This window comes from Pyxicephalus adspersus, chromosome 1, assembly GCF_032062135.1.
Source record: "Pyxicephalus adspersus chromosome 1, UCB_Pads_2.0, whole genome shotgun sequence".
Taxonomy (NCBI): Eukaryota; Metazoa; Chordata; class Amphibia; order Anura; family Pyxicephalidae; genus Pyxicephalus; species Pyxicephalus adspersus.
In genome coordinates this window covers 118,969,424-118,994,553 of record NC_092858.1, presented here as the reverse complement: position 1 = coordinate 118,994,553, position 25,130 = coordinate 118,969,424, and the positions used below count along the sequence as shown (strand labels likewise).

Here is a 25,130-nt window from a genome sequence, read left to right as displayed (position 1 = left end):
CAATTTTAGTGTTTAATTTACTAAAATAAAGTATATAGGGATCAAAAATTTGTTATTGATAAAATTTTAAATGATCCATGTTTGAGTATTTACTTGGAGCTAATTCTCGAAAAAGTTAAATTTCACTGTTCTAAAAATGGTTTAAAGTGCTGGTAGCCTTGGGCAAGATTTGTTTGTGCCTATGTGTTCAACCAGCTTCGCCAGTTTGCTGAGCATACCACCACACCTACAGTCAATGGTAAGTATCCCCACTTATCTAAAAAATGCTTAGACTAATAAGAGTGATGAATAATAAATTGTCTGCACAAAACTGTCAAGCTCTTCCTAAATGCCTCAAGAGCAATCGAATTCCAAATATTCTAATATGCAGTTATCCACTTTAGGATAACAGCTGAGGGTTGGACCACCCCCTCCTACCTCCTAGGTTTAAATATTAGTCCATAAATGTGATTGTCAGCTTAAGAGATCAATAGTTCGGGCCAGGATGCAACAGAAAGGACTGGCCCAAAACTTTGGATGTCTGTACTTGCATAATTACCATATTTATAGTACAAATGGCCCGGTTCCTGAATAGAATTGATATATTAACCTTGTAATAAGTAATATTATTTTCCCTTGGCCAACCTAAATAATAAAGAAGCCCTTTAAGGTTGAGTCAAAAATGAAATGTGAAACAAACCTCAAGGTCTACCAAAAAATGCATAAGTGCCAGTGTTCCCACATTCACCTGCATTTATAAAGAAAGTGCCTGGTATTAATATGTATTCCTAATTTACTTTATATTGTAAAAAAATGCAAAAGAAAATAAGGACATCAGGTTTGTACCAGCAGACAGTACTAAAGGGAGGAAAGTAAGTGGGAGGTTAACCCCTTCAGATTTCATCTGCACCTGAAATATCAATAATTTTGCACCGATTTGCCCTTAAATGCTCCTAAAGTAACCCTGTCTTCAACTTCAGTAACTTCAACACCCATTCCTTTATGAGGAACACCAGGTGTTGCCTTTACTTGGCACTTCTTTGGCAAACAATCTCACGTACCTCTACTGCAATTTGCATTTCTTTTTCTCCTGTGTTTCCGAAATCCTTAAATATATAGTAAATCAGAGACTTTTGCATGTATAGGGTATAATAGGCATAAAAATATGACTGTAAACATCTCACCTCTTTTTATTTTCAGAGCTTGGAGAGTTCACCAACCTAAGGATTAATTTCACTCAATTGACACACCTTCCACCCCTAAGATACAGAGAACCCAATGCATTCTATGCAATAAATGAGATGCACGTTCACGGCAGCTGCTTCTGTTATGGCCATGGCGACAGATGTGTACCTGGTGCTGTGCCAGAAAGAGACCCATATGGTGATATTCAGGTGAATTAATTTACCATTTTTTTATTTTCACAACAAGATACATTTTCTTTGCGTTATTTTGAAGCAAAACTACTGAAATGCGTTGCATTTGATGATGCCTGTGAAATAAACCATGCTTGATTCTTGGGCTCAGCTTGTATACTTGTGATAATTTCCTTCAAGTATACACACAGCAGCCTTTCTCAAATATTTTAACCCAGAGGAGCCCTTGAAGTGAATATCAGATTTCTGGGCCCCTCTGCTAAATACATACATTGGGGAATAATGGGGAAAAATGCCCCATACGTTTGTTGTCAGAATGCCACTTACAGACATTTGCAAAGGTCATTGGTATTATGCCACTGGCTCTGCTAAGTGATGTAGGCACCATCAAAGGAAAGAGCATCAGCCACGGCTCATGGAACTCCTGGCAACCTCAGTGTTTCATGGAACCCTGGTTGAGAGTGGCTGATCTTTAGTATTATATTTTGACCAAACACATATTCACATGATGATTTATTCATGTCCTTCCTTCAAGGATTCTGTTTTGGAGAGATTAGTCTGTTCTATCCTAAAATGTTCCCTGAATCAAATTAATTTTTTTTTAATCTGCTGATTGTACTACCTGGGTTTCTGTTTAAATGCATGGTGCTCTTGGCTTTCTATGTAGTTCCCAGTGTCATGTATAAAGGGCAGGGGTATAAGATCATAGTTCTTAGCCTTCTCTGCAGCTGTTAGTTTCTGGTGCTAGCTGCAGAAGTGAGAGGCTCATGGAAAATGAGTATCCTCAGCATTAGGTTTGTAAGAGTATTTATGGTGGAAGCATTTGAAGCCGCATTCAGTGGAACTGGGAACCACAAGACTTCCACCTTAACTGTTAATTGAGGTAACTTTCTTCCTTGCTTGCCTACAAGCCTATTTTCAGAGGAAATATATAGAAGCTGTGATTTCATGTTAGTGAACTAGACATTAAACCCCCCAGACTTGTTTTTTTTGCATGTTTGCATTATTCAGCAGAACAGTGCAACAGAATTTATTTTTATGAATATCAGGGTTATAGAATGCATGCAATTCATTATTTATTTAAATACCTCATGTTATTGCTACATGTATGTAACTCTAATCTTTACCTGAATACTTGCCAATGATTATATGTCTTGCTTCAGGTACATGATACATGTGTATGCCAACATAACACTGCTGGAACTAACTGTGAAAGTTGTGCTGACCTCTTCAATGACCTGCCCTGGAGGCCAGCTGACGAAAACAATCCTAATGTGTGCAAAAGTAAGTTTTATAAACACCTCTTCATAACTAGGAACTAGTAGTCAGTACTTATACTATATTCTATAAAGATCACCATTTTTGACTAGATTACCCAATGATGACCCCAGAATAAGAAATTTTAGGACTCTTCAAGAAAAAAATTACTCTCACTTAGGAGAATTCATCTTCCTGTTGTGTCTCTGGGAAGTGAAGGGAAATGTCTTCAATGGTACACAGGCAGCATCAAATACATTTACAGTTAAATTTAATGTTTTGTATTCTGTAAAACAACTACAATACTAAAAGCATTTTAGCTATACATTTACTTCACAGTTTCAGGGATTCACAGTTACAACATTATACAATACTTTTTGTATTTGTAAATAAATAAATACAAAACCACATCATTTAATCATATAATTACTACACTACTAATAGCTACTGTACTTACTAATTACTATTTAACATTACATTTCTATGGTTATATTATATAGGCTGTACAATCACTATTCTAATTTAGCAATCTATATATATATAAATAAAAAAAATATATAAATATATATTATATATAAATATAAAAAAAAAAAATATATATATTGTGATGTTTATTTGCCTTGGTAATTATTGTCACTGAGCCTAAAAATAAGGGAGAACATTGTCATTAGAATAAACATACAGGGAGAGACCAAGTTTAACACATATTAACACATGAGAGCTAGCCACCAAACTGCCTCCTAGTCCTAAAGGATGCCATTGGAAATTCATACCTTGGTAGGAACACATAACAGTTATGTTTTATGCTTTGGTAACACCAAGTACAAGATGCAATGATTACAAGGCAAATTGATCCTTATACGTTGAGTCTAGAAGTATACATGTCAGGTTATGTTGTAACTTGAGAACTTTTGTTTAAAATAAAGATCTGGCACCAGGGTCTCTTCCTAAAAATATTTCAACTGGAGAAGGCCTAACTCTCTTTGTAGATGACCTGATTACTTTACTATTACTTGATAATCATGATAGCCTGTTTGTTACTTTTGCGCTTTAAATATTATTTAAATGTAATGCTTTGTCATCATCTACTGGTAATTTTTGTGAACTGCATCGTGCGTAATGATATGATCCCTATTTGCTAATAGGAAGGCAACTCTATAGTCATGAAATACAAATTGCAATGCTTCACTGACTTTTGGGAATTTGTGCTATTAATAATTTACAGAATTTATTGTCATGGCTGTAAGAAAACAATGAGGACAGGTCTGGAAGGTATTAAAGTTAACTAGTAGTTTTGTAGAAGTGTTGCTGGGTAGAGTTTATGCGACATTGCTCTTTTTTCTTTAAGTTAAAAGTTAGTCTATATCCAACCGGTATTTTAGATTTTCATGCTGGAAATTGAAATAGCTTTCTTTCTTATATCTTTTGGACTCTCTTTCTTTTGGTGAGAATTTCTTGGCCTGTTGTATCAACATGGCTGTCCCACTCCTGTCTGTTCTTTTGCTGTTAGATTTTTAGTTCATTTTGTCACATGTGGAATGTTTCTCAACCAAATATTATATAAAAAACAGATAATTCAAAAATGGAGCTGGAAACTTTGGCAAACTGATCTTGCTACTAAATTCCTATGGAGATATTAGAAGTTGGCCCATGCCTCATTCCACCAGACCGTAGTGTCCAATCTGGGTGCTTTGGTCTTCCAGTAAAATCACATTGTGTTTCATGTTAGTAATCTGTGTCTCATTTTTTCCAGAGTGCAACTGTAACAATCACTCGGACAAATGTCGCTTTGACCCTGCGGTATATGAAGCTAGTGGCAGAGTGAGTGGAGGCGTATGTGAGGATTGTGCTGATGGCACCACAGGAACAAATTGTGAGCGGTGTAAACCTGATTACTACAGGAATCCTAATCGGGACATCGGCCATCGAGATGCCTGTGTTTGTAAGTAGCCTTCATAGTAGGATGTTTTATAGCTAATAATAATATTAATGGGGAAAGTTGTTCATTGAATTTATTGGAGTACCCGGAAAAATTTTTAATTAGGTTACTGTAGAGAAAAAGTACATTTATTAGTGGCTAAAATACAAAACCTAAATAAGCCATGACAGGTAGTAATGATGTACACACTTTTGTGTGACCACAATGATTCCATGTTCCAAACCAACATTTACAAATATGTATTATCATAAACTCCATCATCCATGTCACTAAAGTATTCAAAATGACTAATGTAAAGGTAACTTTATGCTGTATATGCATTTTATCCTGTGCTAGCTGAATTTCTACCTTAACTGTGTTTTCATAAATTATGTGGTTCCCTAGAGTCAGTATTTTTTTTTAAATACTAAATGCATACACAATATATGTACTTTAAATATTTATTCAATGTCTACAAACACAAATTACACATACAGTTCACTGTAGATCCAGCAGGCATTTACAGTAGATCTCAGACACTATTTGCATGTCTGTTAGTCCATTTAATCCACTGCCTGAACAAACACCTCACCCACTTTTCAACAACCAGGACAAAAGGCAATGTGGTTGGAGGTTGTTGTGCTGGTTCACAACTGTCCATTGAAGCTAGGTAACCTCATCAGATCTGTGTTACATTTTTTTATAATAATTATAACTTCTTTGCAGAGTTCTCCAGTATTCTGAAATAGGGGAAGAGGGCCTATAAATGAAATCACAGCCTATATATAGTTACATACATAGGAAGTCAGGTTAAAAAAAGAGATAAATAAACATATCCCAGATAAAAAAAACCCTATGGACATAGTTAATATAGTAGGAAATAGTTGTGATGATATGAATCATAAATCCCCATCCCAATAATGCTGGCCAGTGGAAAGGCTTATTATTGCAATTTTTAAATAGATCACCTTTGAATTTTAGAGTATTGGTACTTTTTGCAAGGTAGCTTTAAGTAATGGATACACCTTAAAGTTCCTTTTATCCACAACAGCACAGCACTTTATTTTTTTTACACTAGAGACAGGTTAATGGGCAAATTACAAAAAAGCAGAAACCTGTACTATTAGAACAGCAACAGCATTCAATTTGAGATTATTTCTGTGCCAGAATCCCAAAAAAAGTTTATGAAATTTCTTTGAAATATTAAAATAAAATTTGCAATGAAATTAATATTAATGAAATCACAAGAAATAATTATTCTAAGTGGTTAATGAAGCTTTAATTTTTATTTATAGCATATGCCTATAAATCAGCCATAGACACACAAATATTTAAACATCTTTGATGACATGAAGTGGTCATATAAATGCTTTTCCTGAGATAAAACAAACGGTATTACTTGAAACTTTTTCAGCTAGAGCAATGAAAGTCTCCATACAAGTTTGATACATTTTGAACAAAAAAAGTCCTGATAATGAAAAAATGCTGATAAGAATGAGTGACTTTTTAATGTTTGTTTCAGCTTGTGATTGTGATCCAGAGGGTAGCATTGCTGGGGGTAGCTGTGATCAAACAAACGGAAGATGTATCTGTAAAGAAAATGTTGGAGGAGAGCGTTGTGACCAGTGCAAGCCTGGGTTTTATTCCCTCAGTGGTTCTAATCCACAGGGATGTATAAGTAAGTGACAGAAGGATAAATTACCAATCACATATTATTATTCAATTATTTATGCATGCTATTTTTATTATATCTGTCATTAGAGGGTTTTTCTTTTAGGTCACAAAATATTCTCCATATGCATCTTATTTTAAGATCTCTTTACTTGGAAAGGAAAGGTTTATTTGTTTGTCCTCTTTATTCCTCCTCAAGAAGTGTAATAATAATGCTGATTAACTAACAATGATCATACCTAATTATTTAGTTTGATGCCTACTCTTTGAAAACAACCTTGTGTTCACATTGCTATATATAGGGGTCCTCAACCTCAGACCATTTTTAGTATTTCTAAAATAGACAGCAGTAAAGAAAATTACATTTATATCGAACTCTGGTCTGTATGTGGCCCTCCAGGACAGGAGTTGAAGACTTCCTGCTGTATATGATGCATTTTATATTTTACTTTATATTACTTGGTATTAGTCAGTGTGAGCCATGTTATTAAAAGCACTGTTTGCATGGGTACACATATTGCTAGTACACCATAATTGTATACATTTTTTTCTAGCAAATAATTATGTTTCTAAATATACTAAGAAAAAGATAATAAAGACAATTCTGTACATTATTTTTATTACCTAAAGCTATAAATAATCATAATAAACATTCTAAAAGAAGAACTAGCAGCCACTGAATGCATAAGTACACTAAGCTTTACAGATACAAGGATGTATAATTCTGCTTGATATACAGAGTGGTAACAGTAGAGTCTGCTGTACCTGCTGCTCTTAGACCCACTGTACAGCTCATTGTAATTTTAACTTTTTACATTTTTTTGCTGCCAAATGTGAACAGAGGTTCCTCCTGTATCATACGGTATGCAATTGAATAATGGTTCTATTTATGTATGCACTAACCTGAATCCCAGTGAGAGACCCAAGAATCTCCTTTCATAGAAGAAGTTACAATATTTTTGCAGATGGTAAATTCACAGTAAAATCAAATTTTACATCTTACCAAATGTCCACCACTGGAGGGCAGCAACAAACTACAAGAGCATGTAAAGTGTAAGACATTGAAATGTAAAGTTTTAAATTCAATCCTGAATTTTAAAGGTTCATATAAAGTTTAACATAGGGTTAAAAAGATTTTTCAAGCATTTGCAAGCATTGTCTTGTTGATTGGTAAATTCATTCTTTAGTCACATAAATATTTTGCTTTGGGGTAAAATTTACATTTTTTTAGTTAATAATTTTTTTTCTTTGTCCAGTCCAATATGTATATAGGTAGTATATTGCTACAGTGATCTCAGTAAGCATTTATATCCTTTAAAGAATAATCAGATCTGCAGATTGTGTAAAGAGGTATCCATGGAGCTATATAGAGTCATATTGTGAGTCAAATACTTAAAAGTGATCAAATTGGCAATAAAGTTACCAATCCATGGCTTTTTTAAATTACTTGTTTTGACTACCAAGGCTACTTGGCTAAAGCTACATACACACTTCCAATTATTATCGTTGGAAAACGAACGACGAACGTTCATGCACGATATATACGAACGATCGTATAGCACCGATCCTGCACATAGAGTTAACGACACGATCGTTTGTAGATATTGTACACACAATAGATACGATCGTTTGAGCGATAGAGGAACTATGTGCACGACAGGAAAGTGAACGGACGTTGGTTCATCACGCATGCTCTGAACATGGACGATCAACGAACGACCGTACACACGAACGATGTTCAACGATCGTCGTCCAATCCGATCCGTCGGTCCGGTCGTTCGTTTCCAGCGACTTTCCTCGTTCNTCGGCGTCGTTGGTTACTTTTTTACGAACGATTTTTTGCCCAATCGATCGTTCGTCGTTCGATTGGAACGATAAAAATTGGAAGTGTGTACGCACCTTTACCCTTCTCAAATGATTTTTAACACTTTCGTATATGTAAAATAAACAAGATTTAATGCTGAAATATTATTCTTGTGCATATCACATTGGCCATGATGCTGCAACCTACAGCACTACTCTAGAATTAGCTTCAGTCTAAGATCAGTCTGCCTTTATTACTTTACCACTTTAATAGAAATATATCCTCAGTACCATTTGCATTCCAGTAATTGAGTTTACTGTTACTTGGAATTGATCTATCATTGACAAGCAGAAACTGAAACAAAGGGTATAAAGTAGACAATGCATGAGAGCTAAAGAAAAGAGTAAAAAAATTACATTAAGAATAAATTCCTCTTTTAATGTATTGGACCATGAAGGTTATGTGTTTTCTTAGCTGACTGTAAGCTTCTTTAATATGGTCATTCAAGTTTAGAAAATGGTAGTGGTTGCTGTGAGCAAATTGTTAAAAAAAGAGTTCTTTAATGCATGAATAGATTTAGATACTGAGAAGGTGAACAAATATGGAGCGATTTCAGCTTTCCTTTATTCTCTGTATGAGATCTGCCAGGGTAATGCCATTATTTCTTTATCATATACTTTATTTTTTGGAGCCTTTAAACAGAGCAATTCTGTTATCAGGATCCTAAAGGTATATGGCATAGAAAAAACAGTTGGATCCTTGGCTAATAGCAATCAGGATTTGGGTTAACTAAACATGGGGCACAGTTATGTTTCAATTGATTAATATTATAAGGTTTACTTGATTTTTTTTCTTTGCTTTAGAGTGTGACTGTGACCCTCAAGGGACTGCCACAGACCAGCCATGTGACAGTGAAACTGGACAGTGTCGGTGTCTTCCAAATGTTATAGGCTTACGGTGTGATCAGTGTGCTTCCCAATACTGGAATATTGCTAGTAGAAGAGGCTGTCAACTGTGCGATTGTCATCCCAGGAACTCGTATAGTCTTCAGTGTAATCAGGTAAAGGAAAGATGTTCATACTGAAATAATTACCAGCTACTCAGTTTCAATACAATATACCTTCTGAAGAACAAGATGAAAAGTTCAGTCTTGCTATGTAGTCAATGTGTATTAGTTTTTTTTTTTTTTTACTGTTGTTTCTTTTTATACTCTCTATTCTTGCCGAATCCCCTATTCCTTCTCATGATACAGCATTCTTGTAGCTTCTGTTGTCAGTGTTCTCCTGTGTCTCATTCTTTCATATTCACTTGATTGTCTGGTATCCATTTTTCCACCAAAGTTTGAATGGTTTAAATAAAAGAAACAGCCTTCTTTTGAGTAATATCTTTAATCACCAATGCATTTTTTTAAATTACACTTTCCTGGCATATTTTTCAATATTTGAACATCACATAGAGTCTTAAAAGCCTATTCATATTACGTCTTGCACTTCTTTCCCTCTAGCATTTTCATTCTCCCTAAAACTAGTATACATAATTCTTGTAACAGTCATCTGATGCGTTTTGAGTACATTTGTACTTTTCCTCAGGCAAAACAGTCTAAAAGCAATTTTACACAATTTTTTTCTGAACAGGAATTAGCAAGTCATATAAGCCCCTAAAAGCCAAACTGTGACTAGACAATATTATGTAATATGTAGTATTCAATATTACAAACCATAGAGCTAATAAATAGTAATGATTGTAGTAGTTTGAATATTACAGTAAAAGCACTGTGGACACAGTTGGTTGTGTAAGTTAGTTAGTGTTATACATTATTAATTAATATTGTTTTCATTGTAGGTCACTGGCCAGTGTTTATGTAGAGAAGGCTTTGGTGGTCAGCGGTGCACTGAGTGCCCGGTCAGGATGTATGGAAACTTGCAGACTGGATGTCAAGGTTTGTTTCATACGCTTGTTTACGACATAACATAAAATGCTGGCTGTATACTGTATTTTTGGTTTTTAAAATTGAGTATTTTATTATTTAGTTGAGAATACTGACATGGTTAAATATTTTTTTTACATAGAAGTGAAATTTAAATGACTGATTTATTTTGTTTTTACACAGCATGCAATTGTGACTTTCGAGGAACCATTGATATTGGTTGTGATAAGACAACTGGAAGGTGCTTGTGTCAACAAGGTGTTATAGGCACACAATGTGACTCCTGTGAAAGGGGATATACTGGAACATACCCAGACTGCAAGCAATGCCATTCCTGTTTTCAGTTTTATGACAATGAACTTAGGACTCTTGGTATTCAAATGCAAACCCTACGAAATGCAAGTGCGATCGATGGAGGACAGTCTACTGTAGATTTTGGACCCCGGATAGCCATGTGCAATGAAGAACTTAAGCGTATTCAGAAACTGTCAAGTGGGTCAGGTGTCTCAGACAATGAGCTTGTACGCATGGAAAACCAACTGGTAAAAATGAGGTAAAGCAGTGGCAACTCTTACACTCCTTGTATCAACAGCGTACCTAGCAATTACTATGTTTAACCTATGGGATAAGTGAACTCACTTTTGGGAACTGCAACTAGATCCCACCAGAATTCCTTTTTTCAATGTGATCTATAAGATTTTTGCCCAGTGGCAATTAACCATGAAGATATCCTCAGCAAAAAAATAACTGTGTAAATAAATGTCGAAACATTGAAATTAACTACAGTGGAAGGCTTTGAAAACATGTTTTCCCAACTATACTTTAAACAAGCAGTACAACATATTAAACAATTTGAGAATTATGCTCACTAATAAATCAATGGACATTCTCCACTTTCCCATTATATGATAAATCATATAATGAATCATTATGCAAATTGTGTAAAAAAATATATTGTTTAATATTAGCATTTAGGCTGCTCTACCTACAGGAACAAGGAAAATGTGTAATGCTTTTGTTTTTTACAAAGACATTTTTTGTTTTTTACAGAGAGGACATGAGAAAGCTAAATCCTGACCTGCCACCTTTAGATGGTTTTGAGACCCTTTCAAACGACTTGGGCTCCTTGGGACTCTACTATAACAATATTTATATGCTTTACCAGGGAAAAATTACCCAGAAAGGAAATATGGAGGCTCAAAATGCTTCAGGTAAAAAAATTATTCTTACCATCCAAATAGAGGGGAAACAAATACAGCTATTGTAATAAAGGGTAAGTCCACCAAAAAGTCATATTTTAGATATAGATCATTTCTGGATTCTCGTTTGTCATACTATACCAGCTGGATTTTAGATAGCTGTGTATTTCTTCGTACCTTTGTGTGTTCAACCGTCTCCTATGGCATTCTCTATTCTTTAAATAAATTAAAGACGAGGCAGGAAAAGCAGAAGCATCCTACAATAGACATAGGAAGCATACTGAAGTACATGGGTCTCATTATTTGAGTCCCTAGGTAGGGTACCTCTCTAACATCTATCAAGAAATAAAATAAAAATCTAGGTGGACTGAGCCTTGTAAAAAGAGAAAAATCTGGATGAGCATTATTAACAGAACATGTTTGCTTTTGCCTAGGTTTATATACTATTGTTAGTTCTGCCTACCAGTCAACACAGGAGTCTGCAAAATCCATAGCAGCAGCTGTTGCAATTGTATCCCAATCAAGAGAAGGTAGAAGGGGTTTAAATGGGGTTGAAGGAAAGATCCAAGAGGCATTGGAGGACCTGAAGACACTTAAAGATGAACTGTCCTACCCAGATCTTACACCAACCATTAACAGGGTAACTCAAAACAAAATGTGTAAATTAAAGTGTATTTTTTGTTTGCTTTTGTCTGTCTTGTATTGATCTCTCACATTTGGCCTGATTTATTAAAGCTGGAGAGAATAAACTTTCATCAGTAAAGCTGCATGATTCTGCAAACTTGGAATAATTCTTCATTTGCTAGCAAATGTTTTGAATCCTAGATTGCAAGCTCTTCCTCTCCTCCTGTGTCACTGTCTGTATTCGTCTGCCATTTGCAACCCCTATTTAATGTACAGCGCTGCGTAATATGTTGACGCTATTTAAATCTATAATAATAATAATAATAATAATATTAGTAATAATAATAATGGACCAAATCCATTCAAGGTTTGCTAGATCACCCAGCTTCACTGATAAAAGTGAAGAGCTTTCATAAATCAGGCCTATTGCAAGACCACATGGGTCATTGCCTGAAGCAGAGATACATTAAATGTTATATTTATTTTCTTTTGATTATTTTTTATGTAGGCCTACATATGTCCATCCCATGTGATATATATATATATATATATATATATATATATATATATATATAAATTTCATGAAGAATCCTAAAATATGTTGTTCGAATAATGGTAAATTTGGGGTTTTGTGCATGCAAATTTGTTTCATAATGAAAGTACAAACATGGGATCTCATTATATTGAATTTATTTGTTGTAGATCTGCGAGGGTATAAGATCAGACTCATGCACCCCAGAAAACTGTCCCGGAAACATATGTCGAAGGAATAATGTTACATTGTGTAAAGTGGGAACTCTTTGCAGAGGGGCATTCCCTTTGTCCATGAATGCCCTAAGAAGCTCGGAGAAAACTTCCAAAGATCTCCTGGACCTCAGCAACCAGCTGATGAAGAATGCTCAGATGGTAAGTAAACACCACAGTATATTTACTTTTTGCTAATAACAAGGGTTTTACCAAACTAAATACAGTATGTTAAAGTACAAGTCCAATTTATTTATTTATTTTTAGATAGAGTGGGGAAAGACTAAAACCTCTTTTGATTTTTTTTACTGCCATATGGGTATCTTGCACATGCCTCTATAGCATATGCACCATTAGAGAGATTTCCTCTCAATTACTGCCACAGGGATAATGGGTAAACCGAGCGAAAGTTAGGGAAACTTTCCTTCACCACCATAAAAAGATTTTTTCTCACTGTCCATGTCTGCTAAATTGTGACAGTTCAGTAAGAAAACTGATCTCTAGATAGCAGGAGTTAAAAGATTTTACATCTATCTAAGACCAAATATTGAAGTTTTTTAAATCATTCCAATTTGCTATGTTTTAATCTGTATAAAAACATGGCATGAATTTTAATATGTGCAGATTCTGTCATTCTGCATTTGCAATGATATCACTTTGCTATCGCATATTTTCCACACTGATGTTGTTTAGCTGCATATTGATTTTGGTGGCTCTTTGGCAGATCAAAGTTTCATATTTAATGACAAATGATTTGTTGCTTTTGTATTTAGCTGTAGATTAAATTAATGAAGTGTTTCCTTGGGGCAAATGCCATTTTACAATACCCCATGTTCGGTCTTTTCTTTTAGGACTATCTGATTGATATTAAAGTAGTGTAAAGGTAATGGTTCTCAGAGAGTATTCTCACTGGCCTGAAGCTTTTTTCAGTTGTGCAAGCTGTATGGGGCACACATATCTTCATAACTTTCAAAGACTGGAAAAAAAGTTTAAGCATAAATTCAATGACAATCTGCTACACGTGATTTCTCAATGCATTACAGGAATAATACAGAATAAAACAATATATGTTGTTTTTAGATAAATGAAGCAGAAAAAACAGCCAATCAAATCAAAGATAATGCCCAGCATTTGGTAAGTCAAGTGACTCAGACCAGAAAAGATATGGAACAACGCATTGTAATCACCAAGCAATTCATACAGCAAGTTCGAGATTTTCTGACAGGTAACAGTCACACAGATTTTTCATACTTGGCTGCTGCAGTATTTAAAGAACGTAAATGATGATGATCATGTGCTATACAATTACCAAGAAAGAAGGTATATCTCCAAAACAGCTAACCCATTCTTCATCATTGACAATGTACTAAAATGGTTTACTAGCAATTTATAGAAAAAAAGATTATAACCTAATTTTTTTAAAGCCAAAATGGAAAACTGTGCTTTATATATTACTATTCATTGTACCAGTCATAAATACTACCTTTATGCATTGGTTACAAGAATGTAATTCAGTTCCTTTTTGATTTCTATTACTTCAGTTCCCCTTGTCGGTTTACAGTCCTTAGGATAAACTGCTGATTATACTGTTCTCTGTATTTGGCCTAACATTAACTAAATTGTGCCTATTCTAAAGTTAACATACCCGTATTTTACTTGGATGTTTCCAACCACAGAAGCTATATTAGGCAAGAGATATCCTGTAATGTACTAGACTTGAGTTCTGCAAACGTCAGTGTCTATTTCATCCACGTGAGCCAGGTTCAGGTGCTACCTGTACAGACTGTTTAATCAGACTACATGTCTGAGCAACAAGCTAAGCTGCTGACTTCTTAAAATGTCAGCTTATTATATTAATATCAGAGCAGCCTTTGTAGGATTACTTTGCTGAACCAAATCACACCTTAGCTACAGGTAGTGGCTGACTTAACTTGATAGAGACAAACAATACTGCAAAGTGATTGGTTACAAAGTGAATAGGTAAAAACAGGTAGTAAATGCCTATAGAGATTCATGAAACTATTTTTTTTGCATAGTCACACACTTCATATACATTGTTTTATTCCATAAAAACGTCCAGATCTAATGATATTTTTGCAGGAATTAATTTCTTAAAAACATTAGCTTTTATTTGGCAAATGTTTTCAACCCTGGAATAGATCCATTCCAAGTTTGCTGGAGCACCCAGGTTCAGCCACGATAGTCTATCTTCTCCTGTACTGGTGATAAACCAGACCCATTGTGTAGCCAGGCAACTTTTGACAGCCTGTGCATTAGGTCCTATAGCAATCATATACTGTAATTTAATGATTGCACTGGCACACTTTGTTAACATTCCTTCTTGTGAGCAGTGAGATCTAGATTAAAAAGTGAATACTTGCCTTTAAATAACATTGGTTCACCCACGGGGATAAGTATTACAGCAACTATATATTTCTTCATAGTAAAATTATAGTACAATTATTCTGTAAAAATCTAAATCTAAAATTCAGACCTGATACAAAAAAATTATACATTTTGGGAATGTCTTTCAACATCCATCATGATATTATATTTTATGCTATTAGTTAACCATTTTGAATCAAAACTTTTATGAGGATGGCAGGGAAGAGAAGGGAAGATCCTCAGTCAAATGTTTATAACTATCTATGTCACCAGTGTGACATCTTATTTTTACAGCTATATTAATGTGTACCCTAAGTGATAAATTGTTTAGCAGTTCCCAAATTTTTAATGAGCAGTAAATGAATTGTAATCCACATCCATAACGAATTACTGTTGTCACGTGCATGTGACTTGAGATAATATAAAAGGGAGATCAAAGGTATGCAATGTTTTACTGTCAGACAAAGGCTCTGATTTATTAAAGTTCTCCAGGGCTGGAGAGAATACACTTTTATCAGTAAGGTTGGGTGATACAGTAAAACTGGAATGGATCTGGTCCAGGATTAAAAACATTTGCTAACAAAAAGCTAATGACTTTTAGGAAATCCATTCCAGGTTTGCTGGATTACCCAGCTTCACTGATGAAAGTGTATTCTCTCCAGCCTTGGAGAACTTTAATAAATCAGGGCCAAAAGCTTCAGACAAGTTTTAAATACTGCATCACTGCCAGCTTGTACATGGTGATCCCAACAAGTGTAGATATAAGTATAGTATATTTTTGCACAAAATAAGGATATAAATAACAGAGTTGTAATTGATTCCAATTTTACACTATTTTACACGATTATTGATTTTTTAAATTCTAGTTGAGGGTACCAAATCAGGCATATTGTTCTATGAGAAGTTTAGTCACTGTCAATATAACAACGGACAGGCACCAGTAACAGTTATTTAAAGAACTATAGTAAAGCAAACTATGCTATGCTGGATTGTAAATTTTTAGTTGCCCCATGGTAGATGCTGAATTTACTGACAAGTGATCTTAGAGTAGTATATAGTGGAAAACCTGGCATATCGTATTATTTAGGAATGTATAGTAACCCAGCATTTTTCAGGAGCCACCATTGCAACATTGATTTGCAGCATTTCTTGCTGGTGAATCTGACATTGAATTGTAAGCAGAAGTTACAGATGTTCTAAATTACAGGCACTGGGATAGCCCACAGTTCTGCTAGTACTCAACACATTTTAGCATTTACTAATATCTGTAATTACAATTGAAAGTGATGTGCCCTACCATTTAACTATATGGGGTGATCTTTGACGAATGTTATTTTTTTATATTTCCTTGAAAATCCTCTAAAATTCTATACATAATAAACTATCCATTGTGCATATTCTTTTTCTCCTAGAACCCTCAACAGATCCAGCCACTATCCAAGAAGTCAGTGAATATGTTTTGTCCCTCAAACTTCCTGTTGATGCATTATCACTGCAAAGAAAAATCAATGAGATCCGCAGCATAGCAGAGAAGTTGCCTAATGTGGAAATAGTGTTGTCACAAACAAGAGAAGATATCGCCAAAGCAAAGAAACTACAAACTGATGCAGAGGATGCCAGGTCTGTAAAACATTTTAGGATGAAGTAAACCAAAGTTATACTTAACTAAATTTCACACATAGCCCTAATTGTTATTTAAATAAATGTTACGCTAGTTATCATGAGTACATGGTATGTAGTAAATAGACACAAAACATTTTATATGTATTCATCTTTAAATATATTGTACAGTTAGTGAGGAATTTCTCAAAGCCAAATAATTAAGGTAATCCCGCGATGAAGGCGTAATTAAGGGTTGCACACCGCCTAACTCTGCTATTGTTTAAAAAGTGGGGATCTCCTATGTTCCTATCGCAAACGTTAGTTTAGCAGAATTTGAAGACTTTCTTCTGGCAGGGAAATTACCAAATGGAAAGTAATAAAGGCACAAAACATCAGGAGTGAGGGTATAAAGACCAAAACCTATTTGACTCAAAAAAACATTGTTTCATTCAAACACATAGGGTGCCTAAGATACAAATATGGCCCATAATTAGCCCTCATCCCAATAATAGAAAATAACATTTGGGCAAGTTATAAAGCTTTATACTCACCCTCAACTTTATATTCCCCAAATACCATAGTCTCCTTCAATGTTTTTCAGTGGCATTTACTATAAATATAGTTTCTATGGATCTTTTATTTCTTACAGTCATAAAGAAGATAGTATGCTCTCACCTAAGTGTAGCTAGGAAAGGCTTTTTACAATCATTCATTTGAGGATTCCATACTTCAAGTAATAATGATAGAGTTAGCCTAGAATACATGCCATTATTGCCATGACAACTGTGTTATTTTCCCTGTAAGATAATGTTTCGGAACAACTTTTTATTGATTTAACTCCACATTGTATATTGCATTCTGTGGGTGGCACATTTGTTCGAATATGTTGAGTGAATTGTGAGAATTATATACTGTAAACATCAATAAGTTTCTTTGTAAGTTTGTGTTGCCATGCCTCAAATTGTGTTACTGAATTCTATAATTATGAACCGGTAAGAACGGCTTGAAAAGTAATTTTAATTTATAAATCATGGCTTCTGTTTTATAATTGCTATTTAGGAACAAAGCAAAGGCTGTTGAAGACAATGTGGATGGCGTGGTAGAGAATATAAAAGTAGCAAAAAAAGCACTCCAGGAAGCTGAAGATAAAATACGGGGGTCGGGTTTATCTTTACAGCAGATCCAGGATCGTGTATTAGAGGTAAGATACTCCAGTGATTATGTGTACATTTAATTCTATCTTGATCTGTAAAATGGTACTTACAAAAATATTAACATAAATGTATTCATTTTTAGTGAAGAAAATCACAAATATTTAGGTACTGGCATCATAGTGCATTGTCATTAACAATTAAATGTGCAAAACTGATTTGGGTTACTGAACGTTGCACATGTCTTTGTTCTTCACAAAATAAGTGGTGGTAAATGGTGCCCTGCACAAGGGGCTTTAAAACATATTATTTTAATATATTTTTTTACTGGCACATTAAAAAGCAGTAACATATAATGGTGATGTTTCAAGATCAAAATATCCAGTTATGCCCTAATCTGTATTAAGGTTTAGAAAAGGGCTCTTTGGAGGAACGCACATTGCCATCAGTTCAGAATCAAAAGAATGGTGTTATTGTCTAACTTTGTACTGCAGACAACTAACTATAATGAATTACCTGCACAGATTGGACAAGTTCTGGACCCTGTAAAGAAAGGGATGAATGACATGCAAGATCAGCTACAAGGTTTTACACAGCAATTAGAAAACCTGCGTGACAGAACTGCACAAAGTCTTCAGCAGGCAGGTCAGGCCAAGCGTGCAGCAGAGGGAGCTCACAGAAAGGCTCTGGATGCTCAACAGGTACTGGTTTCATTTTTTAAAGTAAAAAAAATGTTCTAGTGAAAAACTTGTTAAAACATTGTACATGAACATGTACTCACTCCAGTGCGGGCCGCACATATTTGCACATCATGGGTCTGATTTATGAAACCTCTCCAAAACGGCAGAGGATAAACTTTTATCAGTGAACCTGTGTGATCCAACAAACCTGGAATGGATTTCCTAAATGTTATTTGCTATTTGTTAGCACATGTTTTCAATCCTGGACCAGATCCATTCCAGGTTTGCTGGATCACTCAGGTTTACTGATAAAAGTGTATCCTCTTTAGCCTTGGAGAGCTTTAATAAATCAGGCCCCATATATAAGTACAACCTTTATAACAGTGATAATGGTGCACCATGTCCACCATTATCTTTTAGTTAAAGTTGCTGGTTTTAAAAAAAATAGACAACCTTTGAATCATAAACATATTTAACATTTAGGGCCTGGATGCTGTGATAGAGAAATATGCCCTGGTAAAGAGACGATTGGAGCAAACAAATAACATTGGAGCTCATGGACAACTGGTTGCAAGGATCAAAAAGGAAGCAGATGATCTATTTAAAGAATCACAGGATACAATGACAAGGATGAAAGGTAAATCAAATATATTGGATCATTATTTGCTGAACTGCTTTTCGTTGTGATTTGCAAGAAATGGTGGTATTATTTTTTATAGCGTACTTTGCAGTGTTTGTCCTAGTTTGGTATAACTGATATTGAAACCATAACTACAGATTTCAATTCTACATCAGTTGTTATGGTTGCCATTTTTTTCCACAATAATATACTTGACTAAAGTGGTTCAGAGATCCGCCTCCTCCCCTTTGTATCTTCTATCACTTACTAGCTTTGGCCCCTACCACTGCCACTTTCCCCCTCTAAATTCTTACTTCTTTAACAATTAACAATAAAAAAATTTTTAATAACGTAACTAAACCTAACATAACCTGACATCATTTAACTTTACCCCACAACAATAACACTGGTCAACAAACATTTTCTTGCCAAACAGATCTTGATGGAACCTCCCCCCCTGTTCCTCACTAAAATTTGCCAAGGTTTTCCTGGAAATTTTTGCAAATGGCTTTGGAGATAGTGTATCTTTATGCTTATAGTAGCACCCACATTTTGAGAGTTTAAGAGCAAGTTTTTTACTAGCAAGTTTGGACCTATAAACTGTTATACTACCTTCTGGCCTGCTAAAAGTTCAGATGCTTGTTTTGACAGACTTAGGTCAAGTATTAACCTCCCTAGCGGTAACCCCGAGTGTGACTCGAGGTAGAAAAAAGTTGCTGAAAGTGGTAACTCCGAGTCACCCTCGGGGTAGGTAAACTTATGGGAAGGTTAGTAAATAGAGCGCTTACCTGATCCGCCGGCATCCCGCCGTGTCAATTGCCACGATCCCTGTCTTTCTTCTTCCTTCGTCCTGTTCTGCACTCGATGAGTCACCGGGGGAGTTCCCGGTGACATTGGTGCGTGTGTACTTTGCTGGCGGGGTGGGGCAGGAAATTTAAAATCCATTTGTATTGCATTCAATACAAAATACCGGTATTGAATGCAATACATTGGATTTATAAGTGTAAAAGCAATACATTGTTTTCATGAACATTTATTTTACAGTATAATATACATGATTTTGTGTTTTAAATTTTAATATACTCATACTGTTATATTATATTGTAAAATAAATTTTCATGAAAAACTATGTACTGTTTTAAACATCTAACTTTATGGAGACATCATAAATCTAGACAGAAATGTAGGGAGGTAAAATCATTGAGCTCATCTTGGGAGAACTGCTGGTTTGATGAAACACTTCCTTCATATTCACTTTCACTGCTAACTCCTGGATTACACTCCAAAACCTGTATATCCTCCATGTTGGATACAGGAATATCAGGGAGTATACTGAGTACTGGTACTTTTCAGTTTACCATTTTTCCACTGATGTAGACACTCTACACAAGTGTTGCATATCATATGGGGAGCCCAATACTTATCTTGGTCCCACAGTTTAATATCAAAATATGCAAAATATGCTTGTTTTACAAATTCTGTAATGTTTCTTCCCTTTTTTGCTGAAAATATTCATCACAAATGTAGCAAAATACAATAAGATCATTTAAACAATTTTTTTAAAAACTCATATTTCTGTAAAAAAAGAAAGTGTATAAATAAAAAGATGGCAAATGAAAGTTTCATGAAAATAATATGACATTTAATATAAAAAATGCAAAACATCAGTGTAAATAAAGATTGATAATAATATGCTGTGTTAACATTTGTTGTTGGAAAAATCGTCTTCTCTGATTCCTGTATCACACAAACTAGAACCAATTCAATGAAACTGATGTAATTTCTAGATTCAGCAGACCTGAAATACACTAAATAAATTAAAAAAATCCTTGGCATGTGAAAAAACAAGCTGACATTACACCACCTCGGGAACGTTGACCTTCACCAGCAGCCCCACCCACACACCCCAGCCTTAATTAACCACCTCATCATTTTTTTGGGTGGACACAATACCTAAAATGGGTCTCCACACTCTATAACCACTGAGCCCCATTACCATCCCCCAGGACCTCAAGCCACCTTAACCTTGAAAGCAAAACACCCCAAACTATCCCCAGTGCAAAGGGAAGGGCAGGTGGGAAATGTGTTGCCTTAACCACTACACTAAAACGTATCCCCACTTTCTGTTCCTTCTCCCATTTCACTCCCTGCTTACTCCACCCCTCCCTAACCCTCAACCAAACCTTACCCCAAAACCTGACCCTGACCTTCAAATAATACTTAACCCTTGCTTCTCTTTCATCCCCCTAGTCATGCCGGCCTTTCAGCTATCCTGCTTTTCCTTGGTCGCCTCCTGGTCTCACTTTCTTGTCTGCATTGCTTGTATGATTTCCTATCACTCCCATTTCAAGTCACAAGTCTGAAATGGTCATAATGATAGTAAAAAAAACTCTGAACTAATAATATCAAATACATATATGACTGTAAATGTCATTGGTGTTTTTTGTTTATTTTATCTTTAAGAGTTTAACTTAATAACTTCACCATACTGAGAAGCCCACTTGTGTACAGGGTATACAGGGTCAGCCCCTCTTTGTGGAAGAATTAAGGGTCTAATTATAAATATAATTTCATACAAAGTCTCCTTATGCCATGGCTCAAAGCTATACTGGGCAGAAACCCATGGTATCTTGGACTTCTGTGCTCTTTTAAGGCTGCAAGTAGGCTAGTGAACATATTAATCATGATCACCATTGTCTCCATTCATCATCCTGCATCTGTCCTCAGACTCCGAAAAGAAATGCATGCTTAGTGGCACTGAGTGTGTGAATGTGTGATCTTGACCTGTTTTAATGCTGTAATTGCTGCAATCTATTGGTAATGTCATTGTCTTACAAAATTAAGTTATAGGATGTGTTTGGCAATCAAAGGATGAATGTAGCCAGTAGCAGATGTCCTATGCTTTGTGAGACACTGGGTAACTTTGTGAGACAAAGTGGATAACTTGATAACAATATTGTATGTTTATGGGAACTTGCTTACTATAGACGCAGCATGTTGAATGGGTATGACATTTTTCTGTTTTTTTATATTCAGCGCTCAGCTTCCCACACATCTTGTATAAGCATCTGCGAGACTTAGCAATATGTTCCTTCCAAGATAGTCATAGACGCCTGCTCTTCATTCTCAGTCTGCCCTTTCTGAGGAAGAAAGCTATGGAATTTGTTATCCATCTTCTCTTTAGTAAACACACTATCAAGGATTATGGGATGACACATAAGTAGGCAGCTTTCAAGCATAAAACTTTAGGAAAAGCAGCTAAGTTGTGAGCTGCAAAAAAAAAATGTTTTCAATGAAGTGAAAAGATGAAGGGATCATTACTTATTAAAGAGATCAGGCTATAATTGTCATATAAAGTAAATATCTAGTAAAAGGAACTCCTTAACATATGATTTCTAGATTGTTCATGCTATGTTTTACTGTTTGTCTTGTCCTCATGCTTCTGAATCCTAAAACTACCATGCATATTGCTCAAGGTGTTTTTAAAATGAAATAGCAAATTATTATTCAAGAAGCTACTGCAGACATTGCTTTGGTTCATGTGGGGTAAGCAAGTGTGATAGCTGGTTTGTGTTTAATGTGTGAGTCGAAGGTCAAGTCTAGTGAACATTGTTCTACAGCTAGTTTAGGCAGAGGCCAGTTAACCTATCAGTATACTATTATCCTGTGGTGGATACATAAAGGATAAATGCTGGGGAAACATATGATTGTCTGCTTTTGATCCTATAAGTTCAGTGCTGCAAAGTTACTAAACAAAATTGATCCTAAAATTAAGGTGATGTTCCATTTAGATCGAATTTCATAATTTAGGCTATCCAAATTTTAGTGAATTTTTTGTCAGTTTGGATATCCAATGAGTAAAGGCTGTTACTGCATCTGCTTTAGCTGTTGCCTGGCCACTCTTAGCTTAAATAGCATTTTGACTCAGTAATACATTTTTATCTTTGTATGCTTGGTAGAATTGGAAATAGTGGAAGTGTCTTAGCATCTTTTTTGACCCAGTTGTCTCACGGCTGTAGGGAGCTTTGCAAAATATTCTACAGTTTTTATAGTTTTGCTATATAATACACCCTTTTTGGTACTTAGCTTATATTCCAATTACAGGTAGTCCCAAGTTAGGGACCTCTGACATACAGACGACTCCTAGATACGAACGGGGCTTCCCTGCTCGCTCGTGGGCAGGATGGAGGCTTGATGGGGAGAGGGTGGCAGTTAGCATGACTTGCAGAAGAAATCTTTTGCTAAACACAGCTGAGGTTGTGGGTGATCTTTAGGATTGAGCTCTTCTGCAACATCTTGTAACTCTTTTATGACCAAGACAAACTCATTTTCACTTTTTGCATATCAAAGCACCAAAGCAAAGCTTCCTCCAAAAGTTAATAAATATCTAGGCTCTAAAAAGTTTTTTTTGTTTTTGCTTTGTTTGTGAGGATTTTATACATCAACTGACACCATGCTGCCCAATAATATGTTGGGACAAACATCTGTCCTAATTGAATTTATTAAAATAATGTATATGTTCTGACTTACATACAAATTCAACAAACCTACAGTCCTTATCTTGTATGTAACCTGGGGACTGCCTGTAATGTCAATGGAGCTTCTGATTTGGAGTTTCTGAATTTTAAAACAGATTAGTTAAGTAAAATGGTGTCTCTATTACCAAGCATTATACCACTGTGCTGCTTTTTTTTCTTGGCTTCTTATGGGTAATTCTTCTCAGATTTTAAGCTATTTGAATAGTCCTGGAGACTGCACTTTACTGTGGAAAATCAATAATATTACATGAAGGAACAGGACTTACATATCTAGACTGCTTGGAATGGAATGTAGTTGCCAAGATACAGGTTACTTCAGTATAGGTTTTTTCTCTTTGGTGTATGTATTATTTTCTTGTCTACTCCCAGTTTGTATGATATCACTTCATTTTGTCATGCACTGAATTATACTTACCTCTCCTATACATGTTCTATATGTATTACTCTTATTGATAACATTAAAATTAATTTCCATTACTCCCAACAATTTTAATTATTTTACTGTTAAGCAATACGCTTACACGTTCCCCTTTTTGTGAATGGTAAACAAAAATTCCCTGTTTGGAATCAGTAAATATAAATTTTGCCTGTTTTAAAAGTTACATGTATTTTCAATTTTGTTTCAGAAATTGAAAGTGAATTACTGAAGGATCAGCAATATGTGATACAGAAAACTTCAGAGCTCAATGGTCTGGAAAGTGAGATCAGGAAGATCCGAGATGACATCAGTAGCAAAGCCAATTTCTTTTCAACCTGTAGAGATTAAAAAGAACACATATTTCTACTCTGCTGCCTTTTGTTCACAAGTTTAATATTGTTCCAAAAACTATATTGAAAAACAGGTCTAATATAACTGATGTTCCTTCTGTTATGCTTGACTTATTAAGCAACAGTTTTTTAACGCATATTTCTGAGTATGTATCAGATTGTTAAGATACCCCCAGCTGATAAGAGTGATGCTTGTGTTGTTTTATATTGTAATAGAAAACACAAATTCCCTGTGGGCTTTCTTCCTGTCAGCATCAGTTGTGTTGACCAGTCCTATTGTCAACTGTATTGTCATTTTTTTAAAGTTTATAAACTGATGTATTATATCAATTTTAATTATTTGTATAAAATCTTTATTTTACAAATAAATATTTATTACTGGAGGCTTCATTGATTACCTAATAATACATTATATAAAATATTTTGGGTAGGGGGGGGCAAGGGTGTTCTTAGTCTTTTTAGAATTGTATTTCATTGTATTATAGATGCCTTGGACCTGTCATAGCTGCAGAATGACTGCAAAAGGTAAATATGTGCCCCAATCGGCAAGTATGCACAGCATTATGGCAGAAGCTCACTGCCCACCAACAAGTTTAGTTCCCCTTTAAAAGAATTTAGGAAAAATGGGGGAAATGGGTAAGTGGGGAAAAGGTACGAATTAGGAACCACCTGGAATTACCAAGCGATTGAGTGACAAACATAAAGGTATATTTATAAAGCAGTCATTCTGACATTCACCAAATATTCCCTGAGTAGGTTAATTTTAGGGAAAAGCCAATAAAGTACAAACTTGTTTTTGGGATGAAACTTGAGTGTCTGGGGAAACCCACACAAACACAGAAAAAGCATACAAACTCGATGCATGTAGTATGTTGGCTACATGTGCCA

At 35.2% G+C, this 25,130-nt stretch overlaps 1 protein-coding gene across 7 annotated transcripts in view; it reads left to right on the top strand.

Annotated features, from left to right (window-relative positions):
• Positions 1–24,625, top strand: part of LAMB3 (laminin subunit beta 3) — a 76,305-nt gene extending 51,680 nt beyond the window's left edge. For all 7 annotated transcript variants that reach the window (XM_072425387.1, XM_072425411.1, XM_072425402.1 and 4 more), the window contains 16 exons: positions 1,180–1,373; positions 2,519–2,639; positions 4,366–4,554; positions 6,053–6,208; positions 8,869–9,065; positions 9,848–9,944; positions 10,116–10,485; positions 10,983–11,143; positions 11,566–11,771; positions 12,458–12,661; positions 13,580–13,724; positions 16,297–16,504; positions 17,546–17,687; positions 18,162–18,338; positions 18,801–18,954; positions 24,101–24,625. In XM_072425387.1, the coding sequence (XP_072281488.1) occupies positions 1,180–1,373; positions 2,519–2,639; positions 4,366–4,554; positions 6,053–6,208; positions 8,869–9,065; positions 9,848–9,944; positions 10,116–10,485; positions 10,983–11,143; positions 11,566–11,771; positions 12,458–12,661; positions 13,580–13,724; positions 16,297–16,504; positions 17,546–17,687; positions 18,162–18,338; positions 18,801–18,954; positions 24,101–24,240 (2,861 nt within the window). In that variant the 3' untranslated portion in view covers positions 24,241–24,625. The remainder of the gene's footprint in view (positions 1–1,179; positions 1,374–2,518; positions 2,640–4,365; positions 4,555–6,052; positions 6,209–8,868; positions 9,066–9,847; positions 9,945–10,115; positions 10,486–10,982; positions 11,144–11,565; positions 11,772–12,457; positions 12,662–13,579; positions 13,725–16,296; positions 16,505–17,545; positions 17,688–18,161; positions 18,339–18,800; positions 18,955–24,100) is intronic.
• The last annotated feature ends 505 nt before the right edge of the window (positions 24,626–25,130 follow it).